The following is a 27,520-nucleotide window of genomic DNA, read 5'->3' as shown; positions in this document are numbered from 1 at the left end:
CATAATTACGAACTTTAACAAAAGCAAAACATTAACTGTCCCCTTCACACTCATAAGCTAGACCGCCCGAGAGAAAGATGGGCAGACTTTTCATGATGCGCATGCAGTGCGACGTCACGCCGCGTGCTTATTCACAAACACTACACAAGCGCAATGTGTGAATGTGTTGAACGCCACATGGTAGGTGCAGTAGGAGTGTTAGGTTTTATTTTCGTTAAGGAATTTCTTGATTCGGTCGCCGCGCTCAAAGCCCGCGATAAAAGCTACGCAATAGCTTAAAAAAAATTGTCTTAATTTCCTTAAGTTCGAATGATTCGTGCTCTAACCTATTAAAGGTTTACTGAAACAACCCGCTTTATTTACTTGTATGCGTTTCATTTACATGTACTGCTTGGCGTGGTGTGTTTGCTACCGTTAAATATGTTTACGTGTCTGTTTGTATGTAATATAAATTTGTAATGTATAAACAAACTTTTCAACAGACTTTTCGAATGCATCGTGGATTCTTCCTTCTGATGACGGTACGTTAAATTAAGAAATTGGATAGTTCAGTGGACGCTTGGGCAGATTAGGACTCCTGCTGCTACATCTTCTGTGAGAGGCAGCATTGATAGTTAGATAGATAGTTACACAATAGGATTCAAAGATTGAGACCATGGATTCCGATAATCGTTCAAGTCCAGATAAGGCAGAAGCACATTCATCGACATAACGTATTTTAATTAATATAAGATACTACCTTTTGCCCGCGACTTCGTCCGCGTGGAATAGTTCACAATAATGCTTTATTTTAGAACAAATTTGGTTAGCATAAAAAACGTTATAGTGAGCCAACCTTAACATATAGACATAATATGCTGTCGCGGACTTTTTTTTAGATCTTTTAAAGGGTAACAATTCTGTCATACATTACTTTAGTGAAACCCGATTTTGAAACATTATTTGTTGGTGCTCCGCTTGTATTGGTCTTAGCGTGATGTTATATAGCATATAGCCTTCCTCAATGAATGGGCTATCTAATACTGAAAGAATTTTTCAAATCGTACCAGTAGTTCCTGAGATTAGCGCGTTCAAACAAACAAACTCTTCAGCTTTATAATATTAAGTTTAAATATAATTAAAATTAGAAAAAAATATGCTGATTTATATTTGTTCTAAAGCGTCACGTGAATATTTTATCATACTTTACGATATACATATTTAAAAGAATATCTCATCGTACAAAGGTGAGCTTATCTCATTTATGAGTTTAGCTGACAGCGAACCATTACTAGGGAGAAAATATAATCCTATTTCACTCGTCTCGTTTATAAAAGGGCGCGACATTAACAATGTCAAAATAATGGCTCGTGCAGTAAATAAGTATTTACAATTTATAAAAATTTTAAGGAATTTTTTTGTATAAAAAAAATTCATCACCTAACTGCGTCTCTAGAGTGCGTTAATTGCTTAACATAAAAACCTCGATAAATGATTAAGTTAATTTTAAACTGAAACATTATGTACTACGATTTTTAAATACATACTAGTGGTCGCACAGTAGTTGAAATTCGACTATAATTAATTGAAATTGTAAGTTCGTACACTATTATTATGCTATTTTCAAATACTATTTTACTTCTATAATTACAAATTTCGCCAAGGCTACACTATAGAAAAATATTAACAAAGACAAACAATATTTAATCTATTCTCAATTTGACCACAGACGTCAAGAACATAAGTTTGACAATAAATAAATAGTATGCATGCGCGTGTGCGTCAAATACATGGTAATGTGTATTATTTTTATTGATTTAATGTATTTTTTAGGCACAATTTAAAAAAAAATATTAGCATTCGGCACTCCTTCTCTATATTCTCCATAAGTGTGGGAAATTTCATACTCCTCCGTCCGCGCAATTTTCGTAAAAAGGGATACAAAGTTTTTGCTTCATGTATATATAGATATATAAATATATCCTAAGACGTGACAATGAGCAATTTCCGTGATAAAGCAATAAATAGCATCCCTTAACAAAAACCAAAATTACGTAATTAATTTATTTATTTTATTACTAATTCACGTACTAATATGGTAATTTTCGCGTTTGTGAGTTAAACAGAATCATACTTTAGAAAATAATGTAGTTTCTTTAATAGACGATGCCACTAAAGAATATTTCTGACCAGATAATTCAGTAGAAATGGGATCTCGAATCATTATAGAACACAAAAGAGCTTAGTCTTCAGTACAAAAGCTCAACTTCCCTTCAGTTTATTCCGAGTTCAATTCTGCAAAAAATATTTAAATGATTCTCGTTCGTATGGCGTTTGGTTTAGAGTCGAATATTAGATTTTCGTCCGGTAGAATTCTTCAATATTCTTTCGATTGGTCTCCACAGGAATTTTCAATAACTGAATTATGCCAATCGGATGTGAAGTTCAATAGAAGGTTCAGTTGTGAACGTAATTCCGACTGATGTACAAGTCAAGTTCAATCAATCATTTAAATTCTTTTTTTTTTATTGCTTAGATTGGTGGACGAGCTCACAGCCCACCTGATGTTAAGTGGTTAATGGAGCTCATAGACGTCTACAACGTAAATGCGCCACCCACCTTGAGATATAAGTTCTAAGGTCACAGTATAGTTACAACGGCTGGCCCACCCTTCAAACTGAAATGCATTATTGCTTCACGGCAGAAATAGGCATGGTGGTGGTATCTAGCCGTGCGGACTCAGGTCCTACCACCAGCAATTACGCAAATTATAAATTTTGCGGGTTTGATTTTGATTACACGATGTTATTCCTTCACCGTGGAAGTCAATCGTGAACATTTGTTGAATACGTATTTCATTAGAAAAATTGGTACCCGCCTGCGGGATTCGAACACCGGTGCATCGCTCGTCACGAATGCACCGGACGTCTTATCCTTTAGGCCACGACGACATAATGTTTTATGTGCCGATATTGATAACAGTTGCATGGTGAGTAGGTAATGGAAATAATGATATTTTGACAGAACAAAGTCTAGGGCTCCACGTATTGCAAGTTTGTCGCAATATTCGTTGCTGCTGGGTCACGTTCCCATCCACGTTCGTGATAACTCTGAAGCCACATCAATGTGCTAGAACGGTATATATATATATATATATACATCAATGTAACATCTATACGATTTATCTTAAAAGAGGTTAATATTTTATAAAGGTGACATAAATGGAATGTTGAATATAGAAATATTAGAAGAAGGAACATCACTACATAGTATAAAACAAAGTCGCTTTCTCTGTCCCTATATCTGTCTGTCCCTATGTATGCTTAAATCTTTAAAACTACGCAACGGATTTTGATGCGGTTTTTTTAATAGATAGACTGATTGAAGAGGAACGTTTATATGTATATTAACATCCATTAAATAGTGGAGAAATCAATAATAAATTACAGCTTCCGAAGCGAAGCAAGGCCGGTCGCTAGTTAGAAATATAAAAGTATTTTGGAATATTGAAATAAAAAAACATAAAAAAAGTGGTAGTAAAAAGTAGTAGTGGTAAAAGTGGTATAGCTTTAAATATTGTTTTATAACGTATTATTTTATTTACATCAAAATACAGCTTAGCCTAGTAAAACTATAGCACAAATTGAGTTGCTCTATAAGGAGAAATATGTATGTATTTTCTTTAATAATGTGTTGTTAATAGTACACCGCAACATACCTGCTGTATCTTTATCTGTCCAGACTTTCGAGTTTTTTTAATTGCCCTTGTAGGCAGACGAGCATACGGCCCACCTGATGGTGAGTGGTTACCGTCGTCCATGGACTTCAGCAATGCCAGGGACAGAGCCAAGCCGCTGCCTACCCTTAATACTCCTCATACAAGTCTCTTTCGAATAAAAAAATAAAATAATAAAAATAATAAACGGTTGTCTGGAAGAGATCGCTTTTAGCGATAAGACCGCCTATTCCACAAACGTATCTGCTTGTTGACTGTTTTCTGATTTTATGTGTTTTGGTGTGCAATAAAGTTCTCTCTCTCTCTCTCTCTCTCTCTCTCTCTCTCTCTCTCTCTCTCTCTCTCTCTCTCTCTCTCTCTCTCTCTCAATATACTATTTTTGTTTCACAATACGTTGTATCGTGATCACAGGCAAACGAATGCTTGTTTAGATCATCTCTTGAGCAAGACAACGTACATTTTTCCATTAGTTCCGTGAGTAAACTGATGTAAAAGTATTTAATAGAATACTATCGTCCGGAATACTGTTTAAATTAGTGTATTTTTGGTAGCTTCATAACACACTTGACACATTTCCGGTTCACACTTAGTGATGCAAGTTATAAAATATCATCACCTCATCTCTTATCCCGGGTGTCGTAAAAGGCGACAAGGAATTCATCGGGGGATGAGCAGCAGCGATTTTTTTGTGCTTAAATGGGTGGACGAGCTCACGGCCTACCTGATTTTAAGTGGTTAAAAACCCAAAGACATCTGCAACTTAAATGCCGCCACTCACCTTGAGACATGAGTTCTAAGGTCTCAGTTTTTACAGTACAACGGCTGCTTTCCCCCCTTCAAACCGAAATGCATTACTGCTTGACGGCAGAAATAGGCAAGGTGTATTTATTGGTGACTAGCTGACCTGGCAGACTTCGTAGTGCCTCAATCGATAAATAAAAGACCTAAACTTTATTTAACTCCGAGAATTTTCATATTTATCTACCTTTTAAGCCTTCTCTGGACTTCGATAAATAATTCAAGACCAAAATTAGCCAAATCGGTCCAGTCGTTCTCGAATTACTGGTGGAATTACTAGTGGTCGGACCTCTTGTGAGTCCGCACGGGTAGGTACCACCACCTCCCTGCCTATTTCAGCCGTAAAGCAGTAATGCGTTTCGGTTTGAAGGATGGGGCAGCCGTTGTAACTCTACTGAGACCTTAGAACTTATATCTCAAGGTGCGTGGCGCATTTATGTCGTAGATGTCAATGGGTTCCAGTAACCACTTAACACCAGGTGGTCTGTGAGCTCGTCCACTCATCTAAGCAATAAAAATAAAAAAGAGTTTTAGCGGGACTAACCAACAGCAATCCATTTTTAAATATATAGACGGGGCGCATTGTACTCCTGCACGAATGGGTACCACTATCCTGCATATTTCTACCGCGAAGCATTCATTCCCGTTAAAAAAGATAAGACAGCCGTTATAGACCATTCAAAGGTTCAGCCTTATGTCTAAGGAATGGTTAGCGTGTGAGTGACCATGATCGAGTTTTCACCAATCGTACCTAAGTATTCTGTTCATAAAGGCCATGGTAATCTCATTTCATACACATGTTGAGTCTTTATATCGTTGCTTGTTGGACAACGAAAGTGGCGGATGAAAGGCGATTGCATGCCGCCGAGATGCGAATGTTGCGATGGATGTGTGGAGTAACGAGAATGGATAGAATACGTAATGAATATGTTAGAGGAAGTCTGAAAGTGGCACCTGTGACAGAGAAGCTGAGGAGTGCACGTTTGGGATGGTATGGACATGTGATGAGACGGAATGAAAATGAGGTTGTTAAGAGAGTGTTAACTATGAATGTGGAAGGATTTAGAGGAAGAGGTAGACCTAAGAAGAAATGGATGGATTGTGTGAAAGACGATATGGGTAGGAGGGGAGTGAGCGAAGAAATGGTATATGATAGAAGAGTATGGAAGGAGAAAACATGTTGCGCCGACCCCAGGTGGGAGAAGGGCAGGACAATGATGATGTTGAGACTCTATATCGGGCAAGGATTAATAAGACACGTGTTCAGTTAAGTGACTAACGTATATTGGGATTACAACCTAACGTGCTATCGACAGCCCGACAATCCCGAGACTGATGGTAGCATCACTGCAATATAATTATCGCTAACACATACATATTATTATTAGTTGCTATAGGGATATTTGTGGTCCCTACACACATTAATCATTTTATTGGTGGTAGGACCACTTGTGAGTCCGCGCGGGTAGGTACCACCACCCTACCTATTTCTGCCGTGAACCAGTAATGCGTTTCGGTTTGAATGGTGGGGCAGCCGTTGTAACTATACTTGAGACCTTAGAACTTATATCTGTCTTTGGGCTCCAGTAACCACTTAACACCAGGTGGGCTATAAGCTCGTCCACCCATCTAAGCAATAAATAAATCGGTTGTCTGTAAAGTCGGTTTACTGACGATAGTTGAACGTGACAACGTCATAAGAAAATACTGATGGAATGGTTTCATTTTTCAATTATCGCAATTATCGTTGCTATAAACAATTGACACCACATTCACTTGTCACTGAACTTCATACTTGGCGAAAACATGTAAATGTATTATTGTATAGCAGCTGTCCACGCGGATGCATCGCTCACTCAAGTAGGAGAGAGACAGATGTCGAACGCTGCCGAAAGCGGAGGCCGGTTGTGCCTCTTTGTCGCTCGTTGCGCGCTCTCGCTTGCACTTCAAGTCTTAAAAGGAACGCCTTAGAGCGAGGTAACGCCACATGAGTCATGTTTTTTCGTGCGTGCAGTCGGATCCATCGAATTATAAGACGTTGTTACGTCAAAAGATCTACTAGAGTCAATAAGAAGTAGATTTAAGAATGTAGCAACTGGTTTTCCTTACATAAATTACCGTTACCTGTAGTAGTTGAGGACTTGGGCAAAGACCCCTGGGTGCCGGTCGAAGAAATACTCGTTGAGCACCGGGTCGTAGTTGGCGAGCGCCTCCGTCAGCCGGGACAGTCGCGTCGCGGGGATCTTCTTCAAGGTCGCCTTGTAAGTCTCGTATCTAAAAACAAAATCTACTTTCAGCTCAACTTATGACCATGCAAAAAACCTTTTCACCCATATCTACTTAATCTAAATAATAGTGGACTAAATTGGTTGGAAACGAGGTTGTTTTTTATTGCTTAGATGGTAGACGAGCTCACAGCCCACCTGGTGTTAAGTGGTTACTGGAGTCCATATACCTATAGGACGTAAATACGTAAATGCGCCACCCACCTTGAGATATAAGTTCTAAGGTCTCAAGTATAGTTACAACGGCTGCTCGCCTTCAAACCGATACGCATTACTGCTTCACGGCAGAAATAGGCAGGGTGGTGGTACCTGTCTAAGCAGGCTCACAAGAGGTCCTAGCACCAGTAATTACGCAAATTATAATTTTGCTGGTTTGATTTTTATTACACGGTGTTATTCCTACATCGTGGAAGTCAATCGTGAACATTTGTTGAGTACGTATTTCATTAGAAAAATTGGTACCCGCCTGGGATTCGAATACCGGTGCATCGCTCAATACGAATGCACCGGACGTCTTTATCCTTTAGGCCACGACGACTTCAAGTGAGAGTTTCATTACTTCAGGTGGACTTCGGAGAAGTGGTAGGAGTATCTCGACGAAGTACACTGAGAAAGGTTGCTCGAATAATCAGAGCTGAATCTGGATGGAACTGGTATCTAAATTTAAAATTTAAATTTAAATTGCTTTTACAGTTTAATTACGCGTTTTTTTTTTGTTATTAAATTAATTGATTTATGACTTTTCCAATACTTTAGTGTTCGTGATCATAGACGATACTTTGAGTTAACTGATGATTAGGGTTATAATTTTTTTTATTGCTTAGATAGGTTGACGAGCTCACAGCCCACCTGGTGTTAAGTGGTTACAGGAGCCCATGGACATCTACAACGTAAATGCGCCACCCACCTTGAGATATAAATTCTAAGATCTCAATATAGTTACAACGGCTGCCCTACCCTTCAAACCGAAACGCATTACTGCTTCACGGCAGAATTAGGCAGGGTGGTGGTACCTACCCGCCCGGACTCACAAGAGGTCCTACCACCAGTATAATGATTAATTAACGTTCGAAGATCAAGTCAACTTGCTCATGTTTACCTATTATGAATTCGTTCATAAATGCTCAAGAGAAAGTCCATGGTAATATTAAAACCTGTTTTGATTAGTCAACGCTATCGACAGTTTCATCTGAAATATTTATGGTATTGTGAAAGATTAAGTAAAGCTATTAGTAACACTTCCATTATTTCTATCATGATAAGTTAATGAAGTATCCTTCTCGCACTGAGAAACGCCAATCTACTTTTCGCACAGACCTCCATTTTTCCCATAATCTCTTATTATTAAAAAGCCAATTCATAGAAATACCTTGAGCGTGGTCTATTCAAGTCAGCTAAGTACAAACGGTTTTTGGTAAGTGCTTTTGAAAATACACCTCAATTTGTAGCAGCCACTTTATTGGGAACCTTCAAACGGAGCAGACTGACAGACTTGGAAGCTCTCCTTAAATTCGATAATAAGATGTACTCTTAAGGTTTTTACAGGAAACGCTTCAGATTGAATTATGATAAGAGATTCTAATTTATTTTGGGCACATACGGCTTAAAAGATTAACCAGTGTCAACTTTTCTTACTTTTAGTCAACTATGACATCAGGAGAATAGTCCTAGCTGAGCTTCTGTTTGCCCACCTGTCCTGGTGAAACTGGAAAGGCCTTTGGGCCACCAGTAATCCTTCCTTAATAAGTAAAAAAACCGGACAATAAACTTGTCTAAAATAGTGATGTTTAATCAATGATGGTCAACAAATCCCGTGTAGTGGTAGCTGTCAATGAATTTAACGGGCAAAAGCTTAAATTTCTCTAAGAAGTATTTCAAGAAAACCCTGCAATATCAACGTCTTGAGCAACATGAGTTGCAAGGTTTTGTTCCGTCTAAGTTACTTCTGATCACTACTATTCTATGATAGCCACTGATAAACAATTATTCTTCGCTTCTCTTCAGACTGAAACACATGAAAAATTTGCAGCAAAAGTAATAGACGAGTATACCATAATCCCATAGTATACGGACTTGGATTAAGTCATAAGGTCTGTAAAATGAATGTGGGCTAGGAAGAATTTGGGAAGATGGAGGTAATTAAGAAGAAGCACGAAAGGCTTAGGACCCCTTGTCACATTCAGTTTCTTCGCTTAAGCCTTAGGCGAAGAATCTGAATGTGACAAGAGTCGCATATCCGTATCTCGAATCGCTAATCTTTCATGATCTTCTGACCTTAAAATCCTTAAAATCTCATAATCAACCAATAGTCATAATCGCCAATGGTGAATAAGCTGGTCTGTAACTCCAGTTAATGTATTCAAAAGTAAAATTTTAAATTTCACTTTTCCATATTCGAATATTGCATTACAATAATTAAATTACAATATCATATTAGTACGTTCATTAACCATGTACGCCCCCAGCGTGCCTAATCTACCAATGCTGCTCCTCCATCACCCATCACCATCATCACATACCCATCCGTTTGTTGGGACTACCCTTATTCCTATCTCAATTTCTGCTATGTTTCATAGGTAAAATTTAAGTTACTTCTATGTACATCCAGTGAACGCGGCGAACGTGCAACTTCAAAGTGTGACCTCAAACCCCAAGTTAGCACTCACTTGATACTTGAACAATATTTGGGTGGACGTAAATACCGGTCTAAGACTGTAATATCAAGCTCCAGCATCGTTAGCCCACTTAACCAAATTATATCAGGAAGATCAAACAACAAGAAGCCTCTCCAGAAATAATATGATATATAAGAAAAAGCATAATAAAAATACACACTGGTAACACCAAATGAATCTCCAGGTGTACTCGAGGGAAATCAGAGCATCGAGAAAACAACGAAACTTGACTTCGGTAAACCATTGAGAACGTTATGTAATCATGGACATTGGCAAGTTTATGTTATGCCAATACTTATTTACACTCATTTATTAATCAGTACTCATTCAGATAAGTAAATGGCTTAAGGACTACCGCAGCCCATAACATTTATAATTTAAACTGAAAACGGAGGAAAATGAAAGCAGTTTCGACTTTGTGATCTTTTGAATTAGTCATTTTCTTAACGTTGAGCGGTGTTTGATGCCAGTTCATCTCATCATAACTTGAAAGATCCTGACGACTGATTTCGGCCTGACTTTTGACCTCGAAAGGTCCTTTATGCTATATTACTATGCATAACCTGATCGAGCCCTTCCACCTGGAAAAAAAAGTGCATCAGTACCTACTATAACTATAAAATGTGGTCTCTCTAGACTTTCTAGAATTTGTTAAAAATAATTGACACTGAATCAATAATATCATTGGCAACCAAAAGTACAAGGTTACCTAAATCATTATTTAAAACTAGCGACCCGCCCTCGCTTCGCTTTGGAAACTGTAATTTATTATTGATTTCTCCACTATTTAATGGATGTTATTATACATAATAAACCTTCCTCTTCAATCACTCTATCTATTAAAAAAACCGCAACAAAATCCGTTGCGTAGTTTTAAAGATTTAAGCATACATAGGGACAAAGAAAGCGACTTTGTTTTATACTATGTAGTGATTATCATCTTATTATTTTAATATATCGACCATCAATAATAGTTAATTATATAAATTTGAATATTTAGTTGTCCTTTCGGAGTTAGTCAATACTCTGAGGACGTACCGTTGGCAAATCAATCGGAATTATAGTATTTCTTATCCTCTGAAGGTTCTGTTCGTGAGCTGAATCCTAAGTACTGTCTGGAACTCAGCTCAATATTCTTATATTATGAGAGCGTTAAATTCATTTGACGTTTTTTTTTTTTGTAAAACTAATATGAAAATCATAAATAATAAATATTTCACGTAGATTCAAAAGGAACGAGTGTGAGGGCGATTTACGACTAGTTTTTTTTTATTGCTTAGATGGGTGGACGAGCTCACAGCCCACCTGGTGTTAAGTGGATACTGGAACCCATAGACATCTACAACGTAAATGGGCCACCTACCTTGAGATATAAGTTCTAAAGTCTCAAGTATAGATACAACGGCTGCCCCACCCTTCAAACCGAAATGCATTACTGGTTCACGGCAGAAATAGACAGGGTGGTGGTACCCACCCGCGCGGACTCACAAGTGGTCCTACCACCAGTAATTTGTTTTAAATATACTCATCATCAGCTCACAGGCGTCCACTGCTAGACAAAAGCCTCCTCCAAAGTTCGTCATAATGAGCAGCCCTGCGCTACTCGCATTTTTTAAAAAAAGGAAAAAATCCGTGCAAAAGAATTCAATTAAAAAGCAGATGCATGTTTTAATTTCTTTTAGACAAAGAGAAATTATTATTTGATTCATAAGGGCGTCTAGTCTATTCAAGTCTCTGTGGAAAACTACCCAGAGAGTATGATAGTTGTGCTGTTTTACGTGCGTTGGAATATGTTGACTAGTTTTTGTTTTGAATAGAAATTCTATCTCAGAAATGAACGTTGCATGATAGAGCTTTTCTACTAAAGCTGACTTACAAACTTAATTTTTTAGCTTGATTACTTATTCATTGACTAGTGGTAGATTGTTCAAAAATACAATTTTTCACAAACATGCTTCTGTATTCTTCCCGACACAACCCTAAATGCCTCTATGGCACATTAAATGGAAGAGTATACAACTAATGAGAAGAACTAAAGCTGTATAAGTAACTGAAAAGGAAAAGTCAGCGGGATGATGAGCACGTTAAAAATCTCTAAAGCCCGATTCTGTAAGATCTTAAAATTAAAATTCAAAAATGAAATTAATACAGACGGATATTTTGAAAAGAGTCATCCTTTTCAGTTCTTGTTCATGTTTACCTCATAGTTCGCTCGTCTAAAAAAAAAAGTATTTCGCTTTACATTCGGACGCAGGGTTGGTTCTGACGAGAAAAAATATTATTCAACTTTTTTTTAATGCTTGGATAGGTGGACGAGCTCACAGTCCACCTAGTGTTAAGTGGTTACTGAAGCCCATAGACATCCACAATGCGCCACACACCTTGAGATATAAGTTCTAAGGTCTCAAGTATAGTTAGTTACAACGGCTGCCCCACCCTTCAAACCGAAACGCATTACTGCTTAACAGCAGTAATAGGCAGGGTGGTGGTACCTACCCGCGCGGACTCACGAGAGGTACTACAACCAGTTATTACGCAAATTATAATTTTGCGGGTTTGCTTGGTTTTAATCGGTTTAACTTTTACGCGGTTGTCGAGAAGTCTTTATTACTATGACTCCAGTTGTTACAGCATTTCAATTTTTTATTTTATTTTTCATCCAATTGTTTTTGCTCTTGATGGACAACAAGTAATCTCCATCGATCTCTCGTTGAATTCTCACCAGGAACCCATAAACGTGAATGACTCCAATGTCTTGATATATTAAGACATTAGACATTAAAAGTGACAGTGAACAATGTCTACAAAGCAAGATTGGACCATCCTTCAAAATCACTACTGCTTCTTGCTAATAATAAGCAATATAGTAATTAATAATGATTATAATTTTTTTTTAAGACTGTAGATCAAAATAATTGTGTTAGTTCTTCATCTTGAAAGTCATTCATTACCACGTTTTTCATACGTATGTATTTATTAAGAAAGAATATTAGCTGCCTGAGTGACATATACACCGGGATAATCGCTTCGCATGCTTTGAGTACACCGGGCGTCTTATCTTACGATTACCAGTCGCTAAATCCGGTTCCGGTTGTCTTGTACGCTAGACGTTTGCTAAACACTCCCGATAAACAAGTGAAAATCAGTGAGAAATAATAAGCCCACCTTTAAATAGTGCAACACCAAATATTTATGGAACGTGTGTTCATCGTTATGAATCATAGTGAACTTAAAAACACATTTAAAAAGTGATAAATCCTGTACTCAAAATCTAGTTAACATTGTTCGAGATCTGTCAAAGCGACAAATTGTGCTACTACCCGCAACAGCGATACCAATTTAAGAAAAAGAAAAAAAAAAAAAAAAACAACATTACGTTCAGAAACTAGTTTCAAATTCCGCTCAACTTTACGTTTCGTTTCACATAAAAATGTCGTTGTCACCTGAGATGTCACTGCTTTTATCTAAAATGACGGAACAATTGAACTTGCAAACTGCTACAATTACGGAAAATATAACTGCAGCCATATTACACCAAGTCGACGAAAAAATAAAACCGATCATAGAGGAGAACGAAAAACTGAAGCAGGAAGTTGAGACATTAAACAAAAAGATTCTTACCCTCGCGTCTATTACCAGGAAAAACAATATATTAATTCATGGCTTACCTGAAGAAAATGATGAAAAATTCGAAGATCTAAGTAACCTTGTAAAATCAACATTGCGCGGAATCGAAGTGGAAATTAAAACAGAAGATATTAACATACTTCAGAGACTAGGGAAAAAAGGATCCAGAGATGGCAAAACTAGACCAATTTTGCTTGCTACCACGAGCCTACAGAGGAAAATCCAGATTTTGAAAAATAAAAAGAAATTGAAAGCTGACATATACATCACGCACGATCTACCAAAGGAAGTACTTCTAGCCAAGAAAGGAAATAAAAACAAAAATTCCGGCGACAGCAAAAAAGACACAGAAAAAAGGAAAAGATCTGAAACTCCAAGTCCTGGCAACCCAATTGCAACAAATACGAAGATGCACAAAATAGATGCTTTTCAATACTTACGACAGAGATCACACTCCTTTTCAGAAAAAAAACACAAACAAAAACTAATACTCCATCAAGAACCGGAGGATTACAACCGACAACAACAAACAATCCAAGTCAACATTTATTTGAACTACAACTAAATACGTCACAGCTAAAACAACAAAATCAAATACTCCCAAGACGGCTGGTCACCGAGGGAGGATTAGACCATCACCCTCTAACAATAAAACAAAAATTAGATACTGCAACCCCAAATATTAGATCTACCCCAAGCCGATTGGTGGGGGATAGGAACCACAACCCCCCAATAACACAAGAAATCAATTGCGAAAACAGCTACACGAAATCAAAAATTTATATTGCAGCCCTCAATGTACTTACACTGAAAAACGATGAAAGCCTTACAGAACTAGTATATGCGTTGAAACAGATTAAATGGGACATTGTCGGCCTGAGTGAGGTAAGGCGAATGGGAGAAAGAATTATTTCCCATCCAGACTTCCTTCTATACCATATAGGAACGACCCCAGGTCAGTATGGAGTTGGTTTTATTATAAAAAAATACCTCACAAACTATGTTGAGAGCTTTATAGGAGTATCAGAACGCATAGCACTGATGAATCTTAAGCTACCTGGGTACAAAGATCCATGGACTATCATACAAGTATACTCACCCACGGAACAATCCGATACAGTATCAATAGAGTCATTCTACCTAGACCTAAATAAAACAATCCAAGACTATGCTTACAAAAACCTTGTTGTGATAGGAGACTTCAATGGCCAAATTGGAGAACGACAACCAGAAGAAGACACAGTCTTGGGACCATTTGTGTATGGAAAAAAGGCCAGAAGCAGAAACGGAGAAAGACTTGTAAACTTTGCACAGGAGAATGGCTTGAGAATCTTAAACACAGTGTTCAAGAAGAAAGAAAGTAAGATGTGGACCTGGTCATCACCAGACGGGAAAACAAAAAACCAAATAGATTTTATAATGTCTAATAAAAGTAGATACTTCTCTAACATGAAAGTTATAAGCAATTTCAACTTCAATACAAACCATCGAATTATTCGAGCAGAACTAACGACAACCCCGCCAAAAAACTCAAGACCAAGAAACAATATGATGAACACAAAACCTACCAAATACCAAATATCCCAAATAGCCAACTCTGTAATGACAAAACTTATAGATTACAAAAAAGAGACAACAAACATGGAGGTGCAAGAAAAATACGACTGGTTAGAAGGAGCAATCAAAGCAGCTATTCAACAAGGGACTAATAACAAAGACCTATCTAACAAGTGGATGACTACCAAAACAATCAACCTTCTCAAACAAAGAGCTAACTTAATTAAAGAAAAAAATAGTAACGATAATCGAAAGCAAATAGCAAAACTCAGCAAAGAAATTAAAGAAAGTATTAGAAAAGATAGAACTCAAAAAAGAATGGAAACAATAGAGAGACACATTTTACAAACAGGAGGTATAAAAAAGGCACATAAGGAATTATCAAACAAAAAGGACTGGATCGTACAGATGAAAGATAGTAATAGCTTGAAGGAAAATCGAAGGCAAGGAATATTAGGAATTGCTAGATCTTACTACAAGAAATTATATGAAAACAACATAGAGGAAAAAGAAATAGAGTTGTTGGAATTCTCATCCGTGCCCAGCATCATACAGGATGAAATAGAATTCGCTATAGAAACTCAAATAGACAATAAAGCTCCAGGACCCGACAGAATAAGTAACGAAGTACTAAAACAAGCGAAACAAACAATAACACCTATTCTCAAAGAAATCTTCAACGATATCATCAACACAGAAACGATTCCCCAGCAATGGACTAAATCCAATATAATCCTTCTGTACAAAAAAGGTGATCAGTACGATATTGGAAACTACCGACCCATAAGTTTAATGTCCAACCTGTACAAAATATTTGCAAAGATCTTGCTCAAGCGAATGGAGGGCAAACTCGACGAGCAACAGCCAATAGAACAAGCAGGTTTTAGAAGAAACTACTCAGTACTTGATCATATCCATGCTGTTAGGCAAATCATTGAAAAATATACAGAATATCAACTCATATACTATCTAGCATTTGTCGATTACACCAAAGCATTTGACTCATTAATACATGCAAACATCTGGGAGGCGTTAAGAGAACAAGGAATAGAACAAAAATATATAAGATTGATTAGAAATGTTTACAAAAACAGCTCGGCGTGCATTCAGCTAGAAAAGAAAGGAGATTCGTTTAAGATACAAAAAGGAGTAAGACAAGGAGATCCTCTCTCTCCAAAACTTTTCTCCTCTGTTTTGGAAATGATCTTCAGGAGCCTTGATTGGGAGAATCTGGGTTTAAATATAGACGGCCGCACACTAACACACTTAAGATTTGCCGATGACATTGTGTTATTCGCAAAAACACCGGGAGACCTAAATAGAATGTTAAACGAACTAGCCTCGGAGAGTGAAAAAGTAGGACTAAAATTAAATCCCGAAAAAACAAAAGTAATGACCAACGGAACCAAAAGCAGCATAAATGTAGGCAAGTCAGAAATTACCTATGTCGAAGAATATATATACCTCGGACAGCTGATATCACCTAAAGATAATATAAACAAAGAGATCAAAAGAAGAATTGCAAACAGTTGGAAGAGGTATTGGGATCTGAGAGAAATAATGAAAGATAAAAACCTTCATATAGGAACAAAAGGCAAACTATTCAATGTTTGCATTCTACCAATTTTAATGTATGGAAGCCAAACATGGGCCTTAACAAAAAACATAACCAATAGAATTGCTATTTGCCAACGAGCAATGGAAAGAAGCATGATAGGAGTAAAAAGGAAGGATAAAATAAGAAACACTAACATTAGGAAAAATACTAAGACACAAGACGTAACTCTAAAAATAAAAAGGCTAAAATGGAAGTGGGCGGGACACATGGTCAGAGGAAAAGAAAAATGGAGCAAAATAACTACACATTGGTACCCAAGGGAAGGCAAGAGGAAAAGAGGCAGGCAACAAAAAAGATGGGACGATGATATCAGGCAGGTTGCGGGCATAACATGGAGTAGAGTAGCCAGAGAGAGATCAGAATGGAGTAGGTTAGAGGAGGCCTTTGCCAACTGGCAAACGGACTTACAGAGAGTAAACAAGCACCAAATACACCAATTTTAATTTTCTAAAATACATATATATATACATATATCAGTATAAGTGCAGTAATATAAGAAACTTAATTTTATATCTGTTTTCCGAATAAAGGGCTCTATTATTATTATTATTTAAGATGGGCTCTTCAGAAAAATCTGTAGACAAATGTTTAGCTGTGCCCTTAGCATAGTGTTCCGAGAGTTTTATTAGATTATCCGCATTTTTGTCTGCCTTCGTCGGTAATAAATTTTTTTTATATTTTTTTGTTGCTTATATGGGTGGACGAACTCACAGCCCACCTCATCTTAAGTGGAGCCCATAGACATCTACAACGTAAATGCGTCACCCACGTTGTGATATAAGTTCTAAGGTCTCAGCATAGTTACAACTACTGCCCCACCCTTCAAACCGAAACGCATTACTGCTTCACGGCAGAAATAGGCAGGGCGGTGGTACCTACCCGTGCGGACTCACAAGAGGTCCTACCACCGGTAATTTTATTTTAATTTTAATTTTAAAACATGAATAAAAGATTTTAATTGCATCGGCAGCCCTAACTTCAAGACCTTGGCCCGGCCGTGTCCGTTTTATATTTTTGTATCACTTCTTCAGAACTTTTAAAGTCAAATATCTCGTGTGAATTCCCGTTTATTTAATATTAATAAAACGAATGTTTATTTTTTTTTGTATTCTTCATTCGCAGTAGTGTTAAAAAAGTAACACGGCTTTTCTCAGTAATGAAACGCGATTTATTTTCATGAACGCAGCGAAGTAGGAGGAAATAAAATTGACGCCTTTAGAACTATTTACTATTATTCAAAGTATGGGGCGAGCTTCGTGTGATGATGTTAGATATATGCAAAGCCTCATACTAACTGAACTCTTTTGTGGTAACAATTCGCTACTATGAAATTGCCATTTCAGAATACTACTGGCCGTGACCGGAATTATTTGAAACGTAATTTATGTATGGCTGGCAATAAATTTTAAATTCAAATGAATTTTATTTTGAAAAATATGGAGCTATATTTTCCAATTCAGTCATTTGTTTATTGATGAATGAATGAATGAATGAATTATTTTATTACAGACAACAACAAGTCCACATGTGTAAATTGTAATTATTATAATTATTATAATTAGCAGTGATGCTTTTCGGTTTGAAAGGTGGGGCAGCCGTTGTAACTATACTGAGACTTTAGAACTTATATCTCAAGGTGTGTGGCGCATTTACGTTGTAGATGTCTATGGGTTCCAGTAACCACTTAAGACCAGGTGGGCTGTGAGCTCGTCCACATATCTAGGCAATAAAAAAAATTTAAAAAAATGGTATCATTGAAACATACTTAAAATTAACAAAACCAATCAAATAAAAAAGATACATTTATTAAAAGTAATTATCATTTGAATACATTTCAAATATTCCATTCAACTGATACTTACTTCGAACCAACCATTATTATTATTATTATTATTTAGTCCGCAAGTGAACCATGGTACAATGGTTCAAGTACCGAATAAATAAATGTTTTGGTTATCACTACACTTGTATCTTTTTTTATCAATATGGACACGATAAAAAGACTAGTAAGTATTGAATACTTGTTCAGTCGCGGTAGCAATGCCGCACAAACTGCTCACATTAATGACGTGTGCGATGTAAACATTGCAAACGAATGAAAGCTTCCGACATGGAAATTTTGATCTAAAAAATGGCCCTGTGGTCGCCCTAAAACTAAAGTCAACAACAAAGATTGACATACGATAGTGGAAGCTGACGATACTCAATCTATCACAGTTGGAAGCAGCTTTTAATTGCTAATATTGTTTTAGCTTTCAAAGTTAAAACAATACTGGGCGATTCGCGTCAAAACGGTAAATTTAAAATGCTTTAGATTGCTTCACAGACGCAGAAACGAAGGGATTTTGAACCGATTTGTCACTTGCAATAAAAAAAGATTCTTTTTGATAATCGTAACCGGTCATCATGTTGGTTAAACGCTGAGTCACAGGACCTAGGTAAGGCCCCAAATGAAAAGCTGCCCCTCAAAATATCATAGTCACTGTTTTGATGGTCTATTGCCGTTATAGTTCATCACAGTTTCTTACCAATTTGCACCAGCGCTACTCCTGATGTGCATTGTGAGGAACTGGACGCAATGATGGAGAAGCTTTCGAATCTCCGGTCAGCATTGGTCAATCGCCCTTTTTTTTATCGCTGCGGAATCCATTTACGGATACCCTGTCGAGGGGGGTAACGGACCGGGCTATGTTGGACTCCGGCGCCTCCTGAGAGGAAGAAGGGGAGTGGTCAATCGCCCCTGCTGTTCTTACACGAGAACGCTCGATATCATATAGCACAGATGGGTTCTAACTTCAAGAGGTCCGAAGTTTTGCGTCATCTGTAGTACTCACCAGACCTTGTACCGACAAATTACCTCTTTTTCCGAAGTTAGGAAAACTTCTACAGCTCAGTACAACATGCTTTTCAAAAAAAGCATTGAGAAACTACCACTGCGCTGGTAGAGATCCATCGATCCCATGGATGCATATATTTATTGAAAAAGGTATAAAATACTTTAACTTTCTGTATTCGTAGATAAAGGCCAATATATCTGTCAATGTAGAAGGTAAAAGACCAATCAAAAGAATACTCCTCTCGAAGCAAGCAGTAAAATCTTCACAACATAATATTATGGTAAAGGCACTAACAGCCATCCATTGATACCTCATATGAATAACTACTCGGTAAGGCCTAAATACCAGACAGCTACTGACGTAACACAATTAGCATTCAGTAGCTGTAAAAATAAAACATACCTCAAATTATATGAGCTTCCATTAGAAGTAATGAGTGTTACATTTTTAGTGAGCTTGTCCGGGAAACACAAATTTGCAAAAAAAAATATGTATATTTGGGAGTTTGATCTATTCATTTCCCGCGCTATCATAAGTGGTTAGCGTAACCTATATATATCGCAATGTGAATTCTACCAGCCACCATAATAAAGGGGGCTAGGCACATGGACATTATACAGACCGCGATATTGTAATGTGAAAGCGCAATAGCAATAGAAAGCAAATAAAAATAATTTATGTTGTAGAGCAATATCGAAAGACTAGTTTAAATTTTAGGACGAGTTAAGTCGTTTAAATGTCTTACTTGGTGGTGTAGTAGCTAGCGCTCCTTACGGATGCGCTGAGGGTCGTAGGTTCGATTCCCACATCGGCAAACAGGTTTGGTTGCTCTTTTTCTGGGTTTTTATTATCTAATGTATATGACAGAGATTGCTGGTTGCATGGTGTTTTTAAAATGATGACGTCAGCGTCTATGACGCCGTTCTCTTCATCATTATCATGCCTTCAGGCCTATATTGCCTTCCATAGTGACAGTAATTAAGACTCACTTTTCCAATGAATTGCGTTATTTTATTTCGAGTGTATAACGATGAATACACAGAGCTCCGCTTCAGTCGGCTGCTCGAGTCGGAATGTTTTGTGCGACAATAGTCACTTGTACTTATAGTAGAAAGTGGGAGTAGCTCAATCATGATTTATCTTTAATACCATCTTAAGCAGTTGTTGACATACGTAACATTAAGGAAACAGTTTACTTTAACTATTTTTAGTTAACTAAATAGTGACGTTACACCAACATAATAATATATATTTAAACGTATATAAATATGCATATATTTAATATAGTCAGTCTATGGTGACTGTAATACAGGAAATCTTAATTTAGGGGCGGATGACCGTGCGTGATTTGTTCCGAGTTATTTATTAATTTTTGGAACGAAGTTCCTTATCGCGCGTTGTGAAAGGGGGCTAGACGGAAAAAATTCTTACGAAAAGTTGTCACGACACTTTTTACATCCGTCATTCTGACCAATCAACGTGTAGGCGCTTATCGCGTGACATTGCTCGTATCCGATTGGTCCGTGTAATGAGTACAGTTTCTCGAGATAGCGTTTCAACAATAGTAATTTAGCATAGTATTGTTTTTTTCTTCTTCATAATGCCGTAATTTATTATTATAACTTAAAAAAAAATTACAATTCCTTCACTAATTAATCGAAAGGAACTTCGTTCCATCCGGGTGTCCCTTGACACCTCTGAAGTTTTTTTAATCCCTTATCATCAATATTTTTTTATTAAGTTGGCTGGGTTAGTACACGCATGATTGAAAACACGAAATTGGAAATTCTAAATTGCAAAAACGTTTGCGGTTAAACCTTAATAATGAAGAATGACCACATGTTTGGTTCGCCACTGACACGTCCCAATTCGAACCACGTTTGGATAATTGGAGTAGTTTTCTTTTTTATTTTCTTCTTAATGATTTTGGTATTGCTATTATCTGCGAGCTATTGCAATCAGTCTCTATTAGGTGAACCGTACACATTTTCCCTTACAAGGAAGTAGTCGCCCGGTGTTCGAACCCTGAAGGCAAATATCGATTTTTCTGATGAAATACATAACGTACGTAGCTAACAAAATTTTCAGTAATGACTTCCGCGGTGAAGGAAAAAAATTGTGTAATAAAAATAATTAACGGCCGTCTAGTGTAGTGGTAAGTGACATGGTCACTACACAAGGGGGTCGCGGGTTCGAATCCCGCCAAGGGAAGATATTTGTATGATAAATATAAATGTCTTTTCCAGGGTTATCGATGTATATTAAATATTAAACATATGTACGTGTACAATAAAAATCTTACATTTATTTCTGTTATCTGGTACCTGTAACACAAGTTCTTTACGAACTTAGCACGGGACCAGTTAACGTGGCGTGGTTCATCATCATCATCATCATTTCAGCCTATCGCCGTCCACTGCTGAACACAGGCCTCTCCAATAGATTTCCAGTGGCGTGGTTATCATTAAGTATTTATTTATTTATTTATTTATTTAATTACGCTAAAAATTAATATAACAATAAACATAATACGCCCTGTCAATAAGTTCCCGTCAACAGAGCCCGCTGCTTCCCATTCAGAATCCCTAAATCAAAACCGGGCGCCAAAGAGTACTAAGAAAGTCAAAGAAAGTAAAAGATTAACTTTTTAGGACCACTGTTGACGTCAGTGCGTTCGTATGTTATTGTACATGTTATTGTCGCTTTAGTGTTGCAAGAATAAATCCTTATTTAGAGTCGTTATTTAAAAACACGTTAAAAAACAGTAAGCGACGTCACCTAGGCAAAGGGTACATCTGATTACAAACCAAAGAGTTACAGAAGCTCGGAAGGAATGTAATGTATTTAATTTTATTTGAATGAAAAATTAAAAAAAAACACGGATTTGGGAAACCCTGCGAAATGGGAAAATCGGAACGCCTAGTATGTCGTATATAGCTTATTAGTGTATGATTGGTGAGAACGGAACGTATAAAAATTATGTGGAACGGAGCGTTAAGATGTGAGTGAGAGAGAGAACTATAAGAAAGGGAAAGATAATGACAGAGAAAAGCAAGATGGCGAAGGCGATTTAATGAGCAAGGCGTAAAAAGTGGCAGTATTTTTTTATTATTATAAATAAATAAGATTTTGGAAAAGAACAATATAAGTGCAACCGTGATATACCTATATAGTCTTATTTTATGCTCCACGATCCCAATTCTACATTAGTATATAGAGATAATTTAAAAACACAACATTAAATGTATTCAACGACAACTCTAACCTCTTAATTGAAAACTGTACTGGTGGTAGGACCTCTTGTGAGTCCGCGCGGGTAGGTACCACCACCCTACCTATTTCTGCCGTGAAGCAGTAATGCGTTTCGGTTTGAAGGGTGGAGCAGCCGTTGTAACTATACTGAGACCTTAGAACTTATATCTCAAGGTGGGTGGCGCATTTACGTTGTAGATGTCTATCGGTTCTAGTAAGCACTTAACACCAGGTGGGCTGTGAGCTCGTCCACCCATCTAAGCAATAAAATAAAAAAAGCAATAAAAAAAAAACAGTTAAATTTTAAATTGTCTAGTTTATGTTGTATTCGTAATTGAAAACAGTAAAATTTTAAATTGTCTAGTTTATGTTGTATTGATTAAAAATTAACAAGAAAAACTTTTACAAGTTGGTTGATTTTATCGCCCACTCTCGGTTGTGTTATTCCTAGGTTGAACACAAATTGGCAGCGAATCGGCCTGTGCACATAGTCTAGCTAAGCGATAAAATTTCACGAATACGTTATAATTTAAAAAAAAAAACGCTTTTAACCGTCATAGAAACTTACAAATGACTATTTTTTATTTACTGCTAAGACGAGTGGATGAGCACATGGTATATCTGGTGTTAAGTGGTCACCGGAGCCCATAGACATCAACCACATAAATGTCGTCGCCCATCTTAAGACATGATTTTTAAGTCTCCGTTTTTACAGAATAATGACTCATGGAAGAAAAGGGAAGGGTGGTACACACACGTGAGAGTTAAACCACACCACTTAAAGCTTAAAATACTGGAAATTGTAAAAGATAAATGTTTCAACCAAATTTGACAATGACCTTATAAACGTTTAAGCCGCAATTTAATTCAAAATCTTACGTATTTTCACCAAAACTGAGACATCAAGTCAGCTTTTCAAAGGCTCTACACACGTGACACCAGTTACACTCTGCTCTCGTCAGCAATCAGCTAAAAACGCTCGACAGTCTAGCATTCAGTGGAGGAAATCTTTAAATAAACTTGAATAGAACAAACAATGTGTTTGATGTACCCGATGACGGCCTAATGCGAAGCGATACAGCCGCAATGTGGCGAAATTAAAATTGATATCACGTTTAATTCCATGTGTTCGAAGATCTTCGCGTTTCTATACGTCATTTAAGAATATAAAAATAGTTCAAAGACGTCTAAATAAGGCTACGCAAGTTTTTGGAACGAAGTTTCTTATGGGACGATGCGGAGGGGTACCCTAACCGGGAAAAAACGTCCGTAACGTAAGATTTTTATTATTTATGTACAGTCTTAGTATGATGGCTATACATTGTCTAATGTATAGTCTACGTGATGACGGTTATTACTGCTGTGTCTTTGTATATTATGATTATATATTTTTCATAAATCATTGTGAATAAAATAAAGTTGATAACTTTGTAAAGTAGTTTTGTTTTATTTTTATCAATAAAAAAATCATAGTACCCGACTAATTATTTTCTTTATACCTCGAATTGAACTTAAAAAAATATATATTTTTATAATAAGGAACTTCATTCCTATCCGGGTTCCCACGACAGCACACTTTTTTTTTACTCGGCCCTAATTTTAGATTCTTTGTGTTATAGGTACTAGAGACTGAGATACATACTTATATATCTTTAAATATATACGTATATACATAATAAACAGCCAGACAAAGAACAAACAAACTTGTTCATCACACAATGTTTGCGCGATATGGGAATTGAACCCACGACCATCGGCGTAACAGTCAAGGGCGCTAATTGATACACCACGGAGTCAGTCAAAGATGAAGGATCGAAAACTTTGTTTTGGGAAAAAATTGTTCTAAGCATACAGGTTCAGACCGACATATTTGTTACTATTGTTACGCCGGTTAGAGTAATGCCATCTATCACCGAATAATCGAACGAATATCGAAGGATCTATTAGCATCTAGAACACTCAAGAAGTATAACGCCATCTATTGTCAGATAGTGGAAACACACAATACTAGACTTTTGTGGATTATTCTCGAAGATTCTAGGGATTTCGTCTCAATTGTAAAAGCGTTGCAGAAATGGCACGCAGTCAGTTAGTAATCGGAACTACTCGAAGCGAAACAGCGAACGCTTCACCTGAAGCGAAGCGAAAGAAGCGAATTGAGAATTTTAAAGTGTTTTTAGTATTGAATACAGTTTTTAATTTGTACTTCGGTAGAATTTGATTTATCCCGAACCCCTGCGCTAGAATTTGATTTATGCCGAACCCACTATCTTGTTCGACACATTTTTTACTTGAAATCTGCTTATATTCTTTCAGTATTCATTAACTACGATCAGCCGGTGTGACTTGTAACCTAAAGATTGTCTTAGATTATTCAATCTGTAAAATAATTAGTAATTTTCGACTTGGCTGTGCACCTGGAATTGTTTAGGTCCATAAGCAACCGCTTACCATCGGGGATCCCGTAAACTCGATATTCTACAAAATTAGTATTTTTTTTAAATACATTAAATATGGTGAAACTTGCTGTGAGTAGAATCTAAAAAAGCGCATCCTTAGATTCATACGTTTTGTTAAAAAAATCCATGTTTTATAATATACAATTGTCGTGGGCTTAAGCTCATAAAAAGCTAATATCCAGTAATGGTAGTGGATTCGGGCCGTTAAAAGTCACGACGTTCAATCAATCTTTGATGACGTCAAAGACGAGCAAGATTTTTTGGGCACAATGGCCTTGAAGGCTTTAGCTTTGAGCTTTCGCGAAAACGATTAACCTCGATTTTTTAGGTTTTTATATTCAATTTTGTACCGGGTGAATATTAGTTCGGGTTTACTTTTTTCTAAAAATCTCTGTCATTCATGTGTAGGTTTTTTAATTAGGTAATAAATCATTTTATAGATGCCTAATATTAAAGTATGATTTAAAACCAAGTAACAAATTATTTCTGCAAAGCAGTAATGCGTTTCGGTTTGACTGATGGGCAGCCTTTGTACTATAAAAACGTAGACCATAGACCTCATGTCTCAAGGTGAGTGATGGCATTGACAATTTTGATGTACATATATCTTCTCTGGTAACCGCTCAACACTAAATGCTCCATGAGATAGTTCATTCATCCAAAAGACAAAAAAGCACTCTGGTCATAGACACTCAAAGAGTTATTTAACTTGTTTTTATCATTGTAACATTAGCTGTACAAAAAGAAACTACCAATCGAATAAGTCGACCAAATAAAAAAATCAGCATCATCATATAGCACCACAGAATACTGAAAACACGTCCGCTGGTCGCTCAGCAGTTAGACCACACGACATTTCCTCCGAAACTCCTGACATTTATGCCACAATAAACCATCTAGTAATAGCGCAAAGTTCGTTTTTCCATCGAAAGATCACCAATTCGATTTCCTTAACCCCACGTTGACCAAGAAACGAGATGCTAATAAAATCTCATTGACGCAAACTTCAATTATCGATTTTTTATTATCGTTTCAATTGATGAACTGGAGTTTCATTGGAAAGATTTCGAAAATCGATATTTTTTTTAATTCTTTTTAAAGGATAGATTGATTTTAATCGCAATTGATTTTAAATTGCGAGCCCATATTATATTCATTGTTAACGGGACATTCGTCTTCGATTTTTGGAAAATTCAACCTTAAATTGATTGATACAATCATCTCGTTTTTACCATCGCACCGCCCGCCACCGGAGTAGAGTACATCCATACTACCTGGAGCCACTGTGTTCATCTACACTCCGTTTCCAGGGATATTTTTGGCCACGTATCATCCGGCTTTGGAATGAGCTCCCCCCCTCCACGGTGTTTCTCGAGTGTTATAGCATGTCCTTCTTCAAACGAGACTTGTGGAGAGTACTTAACGGGAGGCTGCGGATTGGATCTGCCCCTGGCGAAGGTAACCACTCACAGTCAGGTAGGCCGTATGCTTTTCTGTCTACAAGGGCAAAAAAAAAAGATGTAGGTACCACGGATCCTCCACGCTGTCATGGATGGGAATCGTGGGGGAGAGCATCGAACCCTGTGAAACGGCAGTGTTAATCGTTATGGTATTGGGGCAGTACCCGTTGTTTGTTTGTCTGTATTTTTGTTTAGCGGTAATCAGAGCTCACTATTAATTAACCGCGTCTCCGGACTTCCGTATGAATGAACCGATTCCGCATTAAAACTTAAAAATAATCACGAAAGTCAAACGGCTGTGTATAATTTTTCTTTAATATAAAATCTTAAAATAGATTCGCGCGGTGTCTCTCGACTGGGAAGGTCCTTTTATATATCCTCGGGAAACGGCGACCTCCCGGGGGACGTAATAAAATGTCGACACGTGAGCTCTAAGGCAAGAACTACGTAAATTCATTTATAGCCTCGCATTTAGCGGCTCGGATACATTGAATATTTTAAATGCCTTCGAGGAGAGGGGAATTTCGTAATGCGTAATCTGTATTGACAATGCTGATAAAACTGATGGGCTTTTTTTGCTTAGACGGATGGTGCTCATGGTGCACCTGGTATTAAATGGTTACCGTAGACAATAGACATTAACAACTTAAATATCGTCACCAAACTTGAGACACGAGTTCTTAATCCTAGTTCTGCAGAAGACTGCACTGGCGAGGCTTGTACCTATGTGGGCTCACAAAGCGCTTTACCACCAGTTATTACGCAAATTACATTTTTTGCGGGCTTCATTTTTATTACACGCTGTTATTCCTTCGCCGCTGAAGTCATTCGCGAATGTCGGTTGAAGAAAATTCAATTAAAAAAATGGTAATTAGCAGCGGAATTTACTAGCACAATAGCATCGCTCGATACGAATGCACCGGGCGTCTTATCTATGAGCCCATCTTGACTTATCAATTTTCGTATTTTGGGAGATTTCTCGGACGCGCTCGACAAAATTTCTAAGGCACATAAAACGCTTCTGAAAAACTAGGAAGCGTAAGCAAACAAAAATTGATGTCCCGACAATAGAACTACCAGAAAGGGTTAAAGGTCTTCTAAAAGGTCAGGATCTTTAAATAACGTTTGATTATAACCTCAAATCGTCCAGTTTATTGCACTGGGAGTTATAGTGGGAAACCACAGTTCTACGTTAGCTACTCACACAGTTTCTCTTAACTGTGCAACATAGAAATAA

At 37.2% G+C, this 27,520-nt stretch overlaps 1 protein-coding gene across 1 annotated transcript in view; it reads right to left on the bottom strand.

Moving 5' to 3' along the window:
• Window positions 1–27,520, bottom strand: part of LOC101745659 (potassium voltage-gated channel protein Shaw) — a 226,160-nt gene that overhangs the window by 193,865 nt on the left and 4,775 nt on the right. Inside the window, exon 2 of the mRNA XM_012688852.4 lies at window positions 6,638–6,787. Coding sequence (XP_012544306.2) covers window positions 6,638–6,787 — 150 coding nt within the window. The remainder of the gene's footprint in view (window positions 1–6,637; window positions 6,788–27,520) is intronic.

Source organism: Bombyx mori, chromosome 3 (assembly GCF_030269925.1).
Source record: "Bombyx mori chromosome 3, ASM3026992v2".
In the NCBI taxonomy this organism is placed as follows: Eukaryota; Metazoa; Arthropoda; class Insecta; order Lepidoptera; family Bombycidae; genus Bombyx; species Bombyx mori.
The sequence above is the reverse complement of the archived record's forward strand: the minus strand, read 5'-3'. Positions and strand labels throughout refer to the sequence as shown.